This window comes from Sphaerodactylus townsendi, linkage group LG06, assembly GCF_021028975.2.
Source record: "Sphaerodactylus townsendi isolate TG3544 linkage group LG06, MPM_Stown_v2.3, whole genome shotgun sequence".
Lineage (NCBI taxonomy): Eukaryota > Metazoa > Chordata > Lepidosauria > Squamata > Sphaerodactylidae > Sphaerodactylus > Sphaerodactylus townsendi.
Window position 1 is genome coordinate 67,102,237 of NC_059430.1, and position 13,457 is coordinate 67,115,693.

Consider the following 13,457-nt stretch of genomic DNA (forward strand, 5'->3'; position numbering starts at 1 on the left):
GAAAGAGCCAAACACCCCTTCCAGGTTTGGTCCAGATCCACAAAAATCAGCTGCCCTCTCCACACCACTCCGAATGTCTACCGAAACAATTGCATTGGAGTGATTTTTTCTCCAGGTTCTCTTTCACTGATCCATTTCTTCCCTGGTAAAAACAACAAACCTAGCTGATGCGCTGTCACCGCCTCCCCGGAGGGGGGGGGGAAATTCCTCTCTGAGATATCCTGCAGCACAGTTCTCTCTCCCTCCCAGCTGGGATTAGCTGTCACCCGATCACAAACTCTGGTGGCTCCTCCCCCTCCAACCATCCCTAACATCCGTCTCACCCTTCCTCCCAGGGATTCAGGAAGGCGGGGTTCCGCGAACTGTCGAAGCGGAGGAAGAGGATTCACAACTGGCTTCACGTTTAGAAGGATGGTGTTTAGAAGCAAGGAGGGTGTTGAAAATGCGATCCCTCCTCCTCTCCGGAGGCAGGTTCTCGTAATTTGTCACTTGTGAGTGATCAAACAGGGCACTTCGGGTTTTTAAAAACATTGCATCCTGGCCATGGAAACCGACAGTTCTGGGTGGCGGCTCCATGCGCATAGGAACGGTAGAAGCAGTATATCAAAGGGTGTTCTGTCTGTCGCGGAAGTAAGGTGGAATACCGGGAAAGCCGCATGGGAGTTAATAAAACCCCTCAGCAGTGCATCTGGGCCCTGGCAGGTCATTTCCATGGATTTTATAACCAACCCGGTTGCCCGGGAAGCCCACGGGAACACTGTTTTGTGGGTGGTGGTGGATCTTTTTCCTAGAAGCAGGAGCATTTTGTTCCCCTTGCACTTTTAATCCCGTCCAGCACTTCAGCTGGCCCGGTTTGTTTTATCCAACATGTCTATCGCCTACACTCCTCTTTCCTTGACAAGGTGGTATCCAGACCGCTTGGTCCCAGATTTCATATCTAAGTTTTGGAAGGCTTTCCTGGAGCTGTTAGGAACCACTCCAGTGGTCGCCGCCCCCTACCGCGTTCAAAGTGGCGGTAATCAGACGAGGGCCAGACAGAGCGATTAGAACAGGCTTTACGGTGTTATACTAACTATCATCAGGACCAATTGGTACGATTTGCTTCCTTTTGCAAAGGTATGCGCATTATAATGAAGTACCGATTTCCTTGAAAGTAACCGCGCCAAAGACCCCGTTCGAGATTGACAGTCGGTCATTTCCACCGTTGCCCCAACTGCCTGCAGAGGGTACTGCAGCCTCCAGAGAGATCGACAATGGATTTCTTAAGCTAGGTGAGGGTTGGAAAACAATTACAGTCTACACTCCACAGCAGGCCCAAGAATCACTAAAGGTTCCAGCCGGTTTCGCGATACCAGCTCAGACCCTCCCTTTGCGATGATGTTGGGGCATTGGGTCTATTTGTCCCACCTAAAAACCTTAGGGACGTGCTGGAAATATTCAAAACTTGGCAAGAAATTTGTAAGGCCCTTTTAGGATTACAAAGATTTGATCAATGATGTTACTGCTGGAACTTTGGAACTGCCTAACTCATTAAGTAATGCTTATTCACCCTATCTTTTTCATTCTAGCTTGCTCAAAGAGGAGGCTCCCGTTTCAGATGCCACAGCGTCCCTCCGGAACCACCACTCAGATTCCATAATTGGTAGCCACAAAGCACTTTGAAATAGATGCTATTCTGGACTCCAGCTTCTCCCATGATGATCTACAATTATCTAGTTTCATGGGTTGGCTATCCCCTCTAGCCATAATCAATACAGGTATATACAGAAAATATTGGTACCCCCTCCCATATTTCTGCTTTTCACAAAGCCTTTCCTGACAAGCCGGAGGAGAGGAGGTTTTTCTTAGAAATAGAGTGTAAGGATGGCAGTTCTGCTTGGTTCTCTCCCAGCCAGCTAGCCTTCGGCGGAATGCTTCCAGCCAGGCGGCGAGCCAGGGCGGCGGCAACAACAACGGTGGGCCGGCTTATCTTGCTGTCCAGGATGAGCATTCCCGTTCCCATAGGATGGGCCTGGATGTGGGGAGGGGGAAGAGGAGTTGAAGTACGTTATAACCTGAAGTTTGGGCGGGAGGTCTCATTCCTGTCATGTCGTGTGTGTGTGCTTTCTAAGATGTCTGAATAAACGGTCTTACATCCCAAAGCCTTTTATTTCTGCTCTTTGGAATTCCTTAAATGCTCTTTGGAATTCCTTAAATGGCTGAATGCCATTTTGGGGTCAGGAAGCAATTTTTCTTCAGGTCAGAGTTCCTGGAGATGTTTTGGGCATAGAGCAAATGTCATTAGAGAACTGGTGGGGTAGGTAATTATGAATTTCCTGTATAGTGCATGGGGTTGGACTAGATGACATTCAATATACCTTCCAACTCTTATGTTTCAAATTCTGTTTCTGTTTTAATGGTTTGTATTTTTGGGGAAGTTATGTTAATAGTTTTAAGAGGTGATCTTATGATACAAGTTTTAAATTGCTAGCTACCTTTTTTATCTTTGTGAGGGGGAAGGGGTGGGATATAAATTTGTAAATAAACTAAAAATAAAACCATCAATACTAAATCAGGAGCCACAACCAACTGCATTTACCTTGCCAATGCTTCAGAAAGTTCAGAACAGCAAATATGGTTCTCTCTTCCTCCATTTTATAATCATAACAGCCATTTGAGTTACATTAAGCTAAGAGTCAATAATCGGCCCCAAATTCATGGTTGAGTAAGGATCTGAACTTTGGCCTTCCCTTCTATTCACTACACAACACTGACTTCCTCTGTTTCACTGAATCCTTAGTTCATTCAATCCAGTACTGTGTAGTCTGTCTAAGGGTTGTCAGGAAGAGGTGTTTCTGGCTTTTCACCAACATCCTTCTAACCAAAGATGATAATGAACTGAACACAGAACCTTATACAAACACACATAGCATGTGCCTTCTCAAGACCTGTAATCCTTTCCCTCTAAAGTTACAACATATTTTGCAATCAGAAGATTCGTATTCTTTGATCAGAATAAAGTATGAACATTTCAGGACAGATATATAAGCTTACTAAAAAAAATTTTTAAATCATAGCAGCAGCAAAACCTGAATTTGAGGTATTATGTGAGGAGATAACTAATGGAAATGAAAGGACAAATAAGTAAAAGGGGAATATGTAGGGAGGAGGTGACAGAAGAAGTTGCCCTGACAACTTAGACCTTAAAACAACGGAGGATTTTTTCCTGCATTGTTATAAATGCTTATTTTTTTAAAAAAATCAAATCAAGTCACTTCAAAGAGACGTATAGGCGGATCTTCAGCTGCTGCTAGACCCACAAGCACTGAGAGTCTCTGCAGGACACCAAGTCCATCCCACTTCACTCTTTGCAACTGTGGGCAAAGATTTAGGATCTGCCATTCTGACGCCAGAGGCAGGGGGAAGCCTCCAGAGGGGAAAATGCTGGTGTGGTAAGACCAAGGTCAGATCTCCCATACCCTAGTCCAAAACTCAGACCAGTACACAACACACTAAATATGACAGGAGGCAATGTATGCTTTTGTCAGTATGGAAGGACATATATACTTTTATGTTTTCCCAGTGATGACTTCTCTGCTAACTGTGAAACAATATGCTAAAGAATACAGGGAAAGCTTAGGAATAATATACTCTACAGAGAATCACAATAAGACTTCTTGTATCTTCTCTGCCCAACTACCAGATGAGAAGATTTATTTTCTCAGCTACTTTGTTCTCACTATAATTTCTAAGGACTATAACAACTTGCCTTCACTGTTCACTTCCTTCTAACCTCCCAGTTCCTTGCAGAGGACAGGTGGCACAGAATATATTCTCCCTCAATCCTCTTGCCTCTTCTTGCTACACACCATAATGAGGTTATACATTAATGTACTTCTACATGATTTAATATAGCCTTTACTTTACTTTATTTTAAACATTTTTTCAGCCAATCAGGGTCCACAGGTTAACTAACATAAAACACATTTAAGCAATTTAAAATATAGTTACAATTATCAAATAGTTAAATTAAAAACAAAAACAACACGAGAAGAACCAGTAACTCACTAGGGAATGAAACAGCACTCAGATCATTTTTTCTGTCTAAAGAAAAATGTGTTTGCAGATCATTGGAGTACGATTGTTGAGGTTCATTCACCCAACCTTTGAAGTGTGATCTTTTAACAACAAGCTGCAGAGACCAGCCATTCTAAGTCGTGCTAAAACTACAAGCAGAGAGTCATGCTGCACTGCTCTTGTAGTGCAACAGCTTATTAGACAGTTGTATCTAGAGATGTAAATTTTGTAATATTATGACAGTTATTGCTATCCTGACCTCAGGAATATGGAGAACAGATTAAATTACCTGGATAATGACGTGGGGGGTCACAGAGAAGCACTGCACCCACACCTTCCCGAACTTTTACCTCATGTCTCTCTTCGGGAGTAAATGTATTTAAATCTGTTCAAGACAACAAGAAGAGGGAGAAAAGAATTATTTGACCACACTTAAAATCATATAACTATAACCACCTATACAATAAAGTAGTGGTTTACGGATCACTGTAGATATTGACCATTATTTTATTGAATAATAAAGACAATTTATATAAACATTGTTTTCCTATTCTCTCAAAAAGCACTATATTCTGACTTTTTCTCAGAAAGCTCATAATGAACTTAAAAGGTTCCTCTTAATACTATCTATCCTGTTCATAATAATCAAAGTGAAGTGAGCTACAAGCTATCAGGGACACCTATGATATAAAAATATAGGACTTATGGGCCAGTCCAACAGAGGTATGGGGAGGGGAATTCCGCCTGGGGCAATACCTGCTCCTGCCGCCCCCCTGCACCCCACTTACCTTAGCCAGAAGCAGCCTGCAATGGGCCGCCCCTTGAGCAGCCTGGTGGGACCGGCTGAAGGAGTGATGGGGCAGGGCTGCTCCTTCAGCCGGTGGAGCTGAGGGGAGGGGTGTGGGGGAGATTCTCTGCCCCCCCCAAGTGACCAACTGGCGTGCGCCCAGGGACATGGTAGTAGAGAGAGAAAAGATTCTGCCGTATGGGCACCATTAAGTTCTAAACTTGGTGGCCAAACCCAGATGTGGGCACCGCAGAAGAGTTATGCCAGTGTCTGAGCAGACACCAGCGAAGGAAGGGGTGTGTTGAGTCTTCCACCAGGCTTCCAGCCCAGGAATTCCCCCCTCTGTAGTTTTTTTCTATTTCTTTCCTCCCTGAACTGCCCAAAGCCAATTGGAGGTGGCACAGAGGAATCCCCCACATCTGGATTGTGCTGCCTGAATGGTTATTATTCCCTTTTATTATTTATGAAATATCTGGGTGCTATTATCAATGTATCTGTGGGCACATAAATTTTTGGGGCCCTCCACACTATGTCCTTCACATAGCTGATAATATATGCTATATAATAAATTCTTCACATGTAAGCACTGGATTTTTTTTTGTTTTAAAATTCAAAATTATTTCTTTTTAAAATGTAAACTTCAAAATATTTGTGGGAATTACCCTAAATCAACAGATACGACTAGTTGTAAGACCAAATACACACAGGTTGACACGCACTACCCTAAAAATGAATTAGCAAAAACTCTCTTCATAGATTTTATAGATTTTATAGCCCAATTTTTAAAACATTAAACTGTGCTTATGAAATAAAAAATAAATATTTTTCTGATGAGGTATTAAGGTCTAAACAATAATTTCAACTGCATTAATCCAAAGCTCAATGACATCATATAATGTATCTTCAGCAGGATTCCCTGTGTACGGGCAAAGATTAGAACTATATTTTTAACACAAAGTGATATGTACACCTTTCTTCAAATACACGAATCACAAGGGACCACCATTTAACCCTGTTTAAATCCTTGACTTATAATATAATATAAACTTTTATTAGGCATAGAATCTATATAACAGCTAACATTGTCCGAACAAGTATCCCATACATGAGAACCATCACAGGTAATCATTCCAAAGTTTCTATAAGGAACCTAACTACAAAAGTTAAAAATCTCAGAAGCGGAACTGTTTAGTAGAAACGTAATCTTCCCCACGGTGGAGTATTCATTAAGCTCTACAGGACAAAGAGCAAAAAGTCTGGCCCTAGATCCCTCGTATTTGGGGCAGTCGAGCAATATATGTTCCATGGTTTGAATTGCTGTGATACAATGAGAACATTTCCGCTCTTGCAGGTCGGTTTTTCAGAACCTCCCTTGTAACATAGAGCAAGGGAAGGAGTTACAACGAGCCCTAGTAATTATCCATCTATGCTTAAGCTCCCGAAGTAAACTCAAGTAATCTGCCATATGGTTGATTTTAAATTTGATGTTAAAAAAGAGAGGAGAGCAATTGCTGCTCGCCTTGTCCTGCAGAACTTGAAACTCTTGCTCTAACAGTCACATTTTTAATTGAGAGAAGATTTCAGAAGCAGGCAGCATTTGCAAGGCTTCCCAGGAAAATCCCAGGGAAAGTATTTTAGTTTCCACTGCCCGCCACCACTTAGATTCATGAAGCTGGGGGAGGATAAGATAGATAAGACTGTCTGTGTCTGAGTTAAAGCACAGGCGGACCCAAAACTTCAAGGTAACCAGCCAGGCTTTCGTGAACTTCAGGTGGGAGATGTTGTCCTCAGCTTTCCTGCGACAGGAAGTAGCATTTATTACGGAATACAATGTGGCACTCCAAATATTTTATATAGGAAAGCTGACTGAATCCTTTCAACTTTATGATTCCAAGCATTGATCCACAAGGGGATCCCATACAACAATTGAGGAATAACTTTCATATTGAAAACTTTCACTGCGGCAGGAATAAACCTGTTACCTTTTGTAAAAAAAAAAAATTATCCACACCCGCCACAGCAGCTGTACAAGCTTTCATAGCTAGGTCTCTATGTTTGGACCAATGGGCTTTGTGGTGAAAAACAACTCCCAAGTATTTACAGAACTTGACTTGTTCGACAGATGCACCATCGAGCATCCATCTGCTGGGTTTATAGGTTTTAGCAAACACAATCACTTTAGATTTGGCAGGGTTAATAAGTAGAAGATTGAATTTGGAAGATTGAATTTTTGGCATTAATTTTCTCGATGGATCACATCTCACTTGGAAAGTGGTGTTAGTATACAAGGCTTTAACAAGGGCAAGCAGCCTGCCATCTATGCCCATTTTTGTAAGTTTTTCCCATAGAAGTTCTCTGCTCACCGAGTCAATTGCCCCTTCTAGGTCTAAAAAGGCAACATACAAGTTGGATTTGCCCCTTGCGACATACTTAGATATCATCATATTTAGAAGAATGTCATAGTCTAATATAGTTTTCCCTTTAGTAAACCCAATTTGTTCCAGGCCAATAATCTTATTTCTATTGGCCCATAAGGTTAGTTTGTTTGAGAGATATTGAGTAATCTCCATGAATTCTGTGAACAACATCAATTAGGCCACAGTGTTTTGTTTAAGATTAAATGTCAGAAATTTCTAATGACAGAGAGCACAACTTCTCAGAGCACCTTCCTCCCAGGTGATCCCAGGATTCACAGCATAGTTTCTAAAACCAGGTTATCACAAATAATCACAGGGAAGGGGAGGCAGTGCTTGCTACTTGACTGACAGTGCTCAGAGAGAAATCACAGAACATTATAACGGACTTCAGTTTTCAAGAGGCAACAAGAAAGGGGTTGCATCACTGTCCCTTATTTGTAAACATGAAGTGACAAGAATCCTACTGTGTGAGGATGACAAGAAAGGATGTTTGTGGGTGGATGACATACCAATAACAAGAGCATGTTTTTCAATGGCTCAGGATGTTACAATCAATATTATTACAATATAGGACATTGTGGAATGGGGACAAATACAGTCATGTTAATCCAATTTTCTCCTTCTGCCAAACATACAAATTTGCCCATTTGTGTGTTTGGCAGAAGGAAAAGAAAATTGGTGCAAGAATGGAAGCCAGCAAGAAAAGCAGGTCTCACTTGGGCAGCTGCATTGGTTAGAAAGAGCCACTGTATCAGGAAAGACATGCTGCTTGGTTGAAGAAAACTCATATCGCTTAACTCCACTGACATTTTCTGCTCAGCATCTGCTTGGTAAATAAACAGATATTACAAAAGATGCTTGGTTTCCAAAAATCCTTATTCAAACAGAAAATTAGTTTTGTAGGACTCGCTCTGAATCTTGCCCCACTGGAGAAAGTGTAGAGCATATGGTGAAATGAGAGAATGACATCTTTCCTTTGAAAATGACTGGAAAGGGGTTCCCCATAGTCTAAATATAATGAATGCAAAAAATGGGGAAAAAGTGGAACAAGATAGCCAATGTAGTATAATGGTTGGAATGTTGGACTGGGATCCAGGAGCCCCAGGTTTGAATCCCCACTGTGCCATGGAAGCTAGCTGGATGACCTTGAGGTGATAGCAAACACTTAGCCAACGTACTTCAAGGGCTGTTGTGTTGAGAAAATGATGAACAGTGTCTCCATGAGGAGAAAGGGCATAATGAAGTAAACAAACAAAAACTGGAAGAACTGCACTTTGAGCAGGGTATTACAGACCTGTTTCTTTGCTTTGAGCCTGCAGATACATAAAACATGTATATCTATATGTTTTGTTTAAGCCAACATGATCCAACAGTAGAAATGCATTAACATAGTAATCACCAGAAAGTATACATTCACAGATCTGTGCTTTTTTAAAAAAGTACTGCTTACATCCAAACTTTAGATTTGCTTCTCGACTCCGTATGATTCCATGTATGTTGGATGCTATGCAGACATATATTCCTTCATCCCTTGATTTCTCAGGGTTAGTGATTTCCAAGTTACCTCCTACCATAAGGTGGCGCCCCCTTGTAATATCAATATCCCAGTTGTTTAGTTTCCACCTATTAAGAGATGCAGATTTAAGTATTTTTAAACATCAAAGTCATTTTTGACATGCAGAATATCTGTCCTTTCATGTTAATGCTACATTTGCACTAATATAAAGCATGATACCCTTTTGCCATGTTAAGGGAAGAGGGAATTATCTTACTACAGAAGGAATGCCATACCCAGTGGTGGAATTCAAATAATTTAACAACTGGTTCTGGTGGTGGGATTCAAATAATTTAACAACTGGTTGTTTACAAGCACCATTTTAACAACTGGTTCTGCCGAAGTGGTGCGAACCTGCTGAATCTCACCACTAGCCATACCCATTTGTCTTCTTTTAAAAAATCGGAGAGAAGAGATTTTCCCTTATATTATTTAGTTTTCCCTTATATTATTTAGTTCTATGCAAAGGAAAAATGGGCATGAAATCTTAAAGCATTACTGTGAGACACACCATGCTGGAAAATGCTCAGCTTCATAAAAACACATTGAAAAACTGAAAGAAAAGATGTCAAGTTGTTTGCAAAATTGCCCAGGCAAGGTTGTGCTTGGGGGGATTACATTACTTATCACTAGTGATATCATTGTTAGTAGTTTGTTTCTTTGACAGTGATGGTCCATTTAGCACTAACTCAGAAAGGATGGGCTGGTGTTGGAAGGGGAGAGTAATCTGCAAGAAATTCCTACTGAGTTCAATGGGAAATGCTTCCAGGATGCTGGAACCTGGATCCCAGCCAAAATCTTGCTATTTGAGTGCAAGAAAATCTAGATCCCACATTGCAAATTAATACATGACTGTATTTTGGTATTGTCTATCTAATCTGCAGGAAAACAGTCTGTTAAAAACACTACTAAGTAGCATCATCTTTGAATTATAAGTCTTCTAAGTTTCATTACCTATTCCAAAAACACTACTCTTTTCAAACAAAGATCATAAACTGATTTATGAGTACTATGTCTGTGGGCCAAGTTTCTAAAGAAGGAAAGACTCCTTCAGAACTGAAAGCAGTTGGTCTCAGCAGCAGAAAAAGGCATTAATACTTTAATATATGGGTAGTAATCTGAATGTAAAGGCAACACAGCTGTAAAATAGAAGCTGTGGGTTGGATCCCAGAGATACATTGCACTAGTAGGAGTTCTTTCTTTTGTCAAAAGGAGCCTTCTTGACATGTGGTCCAACCCAGAATCTTCTGCCTAGCCATGCCCAGAACAAGGACTTTTCAGTGGATGCAAGAAAGGATGGATTTATGCAGAATGACTAAGCACCTGTGTTTTAAGTATAGATATGGCTTTCCTTTTATTAATGTATCCAGAGCCCTGATATTCTGAGCACTCTTATCCCTTGCCTGTTTGCCTGTGTGTGTATTTTTAAAAGGAACTATGGGCTAATTAATGTATTTCCTTGAGAATTTGTTGCAGTTCCAGTTTTTAGTCTATCCTTACTAATCTCTAGCAGCAGAATCATGGCTTAAATTGGTTGAGTAGAAGTCAAATGCTGAATTCAATGCAGATGGAGCTGCATTGAAAAGATTCCATTATAGTTGGGTACCAAGTCCAGCACATTGTGGCCAGTGTGGAAACAATCAGTTCATTGAGTGGCTAGAAGTCTGCACAGATCATATGACAGCCGGCTATTAGAGGCTCATAGGATCATGCTTGACTCAGTATTTTGGATTACATTATGACCATGCTCTCTATTATGATTGTTCATAAATTGTGGGTTAACATTTGAGCCACCAGGGGGAGTACATAACCTTCCATAAATCCTATAGAAATTTAAACAAGCAACTGGAATACCACCATTTTTATATATTTTAGGGAAAACATTTTTATACATTTTGTGAGAAAGGGTCAAACTCAAATTCCAGTAAGAAAATATTTCAGGGTTTTCTAAACAACAAAATGCACAAGTTGATTCATTCAGAAAACTAGGAGGCAGAGGGAAGGCCTCTACAAGGAATAATGACACCCTCTCAGCTTAACAAACTTAACAAACCCTGGAGGAGTCCAGATGGGCACATCAAATCAAGCTGCATCCCATACGGTTTTCAAGACAAGAGATATTCAGAGGTAGTTTACCACTGCCTGCCTCTTGTATAGTGACTCTCATATTTCTTGGTGGTCTCCTAGTGTCTGACCAGGGCTGACCCTGTTTAGCTTCCAAAATCTGTTCCGATTAGCTAACCTGGGCATATCCATAATGCTACTGGAATGTAATACTCTTACAATGTTACTTCATATTAATTCATAGTAGAATACTAAGATGTTACTAATCGTCACTCCCTTCCCAAGTCACTCGAGATACTGAAAACCAGACCAAATAAAAATGCCTTGCACAATAATATAGAGTGATGTTGGCTGGACAGTATCAAGGTAAGATACATTAAACATATTTACAGCCCATCCCGGGGGTGGGGGGATCGACTTGTAGATGTGGTGCAGGGTATGCCAATGGATTTGCTTCCCCAGGGCTCTTACCCTGGCAGAGGGGCAAAAACACTGGTAGGTGGATGCTATAGAACTCCGGAATGCCCAAACACAGTGTTGAGCACTGCATCAGTACTCCCACAGCAGGGGCAGGCCAAAGGCATTCCTGGGATGGAGCCAATGTTAGTTGGCTCCCATGAGGCTTCCAGCTTGGGAAAACTGCCCACCCTGGCTTCAGATGTACGCCACAAAAAATGTGGCATACACCTATTTTCCCCTATAGGAATTTTTCAGCAGCTGGGGTTCCCCCCTCCCCTCCCCCTTGCTATGCTGTTGGCTGCTACCTGCTCTGGATTGGGCTGTTAGTAATACATTATTATAAAATGTCATAGACAAATAGTATAGGCAGGTTACTAATTCACATTTTAAAGTCATACACATGGTTCAGCTATAGGTTTATTCCCTATTTATTTTAAAGAACCTTTTTTTGCAAATGCAGCTAGAATTGCTTTATTATGAAGAAAACAATGGGAAAAGCTATTCCTGAGATTCATTTATCCTTGTTAGTAAAAATGTATGATTATGTGTATTTTTTTCCTGAACAGGAATGAAAACAGCTCAAGCATGGCTTTTTCCAGGAACAAAATGGCAGAAGAGGAAAAAGTTGAAGTATTCAACGCCCTTTCTCAGTAAAATAACCCTGGTATATACATTTACAAAAAAGTCCTTTAAAATAAATACAAAGAAACCATAAATTAATGTTAATTTCTTTTAGATTGGAATAATTATGAGCAAAAAGTATGTTACTTGTAAATGGGAGCAGGGATTCCTCTGGCTCTGCAATTCATTGAAACTCTTCCATCTGAGGACTCTTCTGGGTAGATTGTGTCAATGGGTTGCTCTTCAAAAATTGGCCCATATCCTTTTAATTCCTCTAAAAATAAAAGATAAATCAATTCTTAAAATTTCAGCTTAAATATATCATCTTAGTGTAAAAGGCTAATGCAAAGTTACAATTCCTAAAAAGGAAACACATATTTTAGTGAATCAACATTGACCGCTGTGTAAAATAGTCAAATGCTATCACTTCAGTTCTCTGTTGTATTATTGTCAGCATATGCACCCATAAGAAAAGAGATCTAGCTCGTTATACTTCCCCTTAAGGCCATTGCTGACACCATCAACAATCCTGCCAACCGGTGCCAGATTTAGCGGAGACGTTTGTGACTCACACATCTGTCTGTCTGAAACACGCTGAGGCTGAAGTCTCTTGAACAGACCAGCAAACAACCACCAAAGTGTGATGACATCTGATGTCCTCTGGCTTGGACAATAAAGAGGAAACTGAAGTGGAAAGGTTAATTTCATGAGCAGTATGCTTACCACACACAGCAATTGAAATTGCCATCCGCTATTCCTGCTATATTGTTTTGGGGGGCTTTAATCTTATCCAGGACATTCTCAATCTAGCTCAAGGACTTTATGACAGTTCCAGAGCTCAGTTCTGGAATGAATGTGGATAGAATGTGTGTGTGTGGGAGGGGGGGAGTCTCTGGGCACATGCAAAATGTCCTTCCACTACTATCAGTGCAATTCAATGCTGATTTATGCCACTCTGAAAGCTCAGTGAAATCAACTGACTTATGTTGGAGTAAATCTGCACAGGATTACACTGTACAAAACTACAACATATATATCTAGCATGTGGAAGATTTTCCAGATAATAGGTTGTATCCAGCAGCTTTTTCCATGAAACTCATCTCCCACCTTACTACAGCCGAAAATGTAAGTATTTTCCAATGCCAATTAAATCCTAATATTTACTGAAAAGGAAGATCATCCTTTGACTTCAGATGACAACTGTCCATAGAAACAATATTGATGAAAGGTTTAAAACCAGGATAGTACCACTTTTCTGACACAGCAAGGGATAATCCATTTTATGCAATGGATTGAATATAAACTTGTAGTTTATAAATACTGCTTCCACGTGCACTATGGTATTTATTATAAATAAAGGTGGTGTGTGAATACACCAGTAAATAAAAATTGAAGGCCAAAGATGTCCCCGTCAAGATTAGCACCTGCACATGCTACAAAATCCATAGTTTTCAGGTAACCAGAAAATGTATTTTGAGAAAGGGCCTGAAACAAGGAG

At 40.6% G+C, this 13,457-nt stretch overlaps 1 protein-coding gene across 3 annotated transcripts in view; it reads right to left on the reverse strand.

Moving 5' to 3' along the window:
- The window catches only part of CNTN1 (contactin 1), a 212,403-nt gene that overhangs the window by 62,956 nt on the left and 135,990 nt on the right, over positions 1-13,457 (reverse strand). For all 3 annotated transcript variants that reach the window (XM_048499548.1, XM_048499546.1, XM_048499547.1), the window contains 3 exons: positions 12,107-12,233; positions 8,711-8,883; positions 4,346-4,441 (listed from right to left, as the gene is read on the reverse strand). In XM_048499548.1, the coding sequence (XP_048355505.1) occupies positions 4,346-4,441; positions 8,711-8,883; positions 12,107-12,233 (396 nt within the window). The remainder of the gene's footprint in view (positions 1-4,345; positions 4,442-8,710; positions 8,884-12,106; positions 12,234-13,457) is intronic.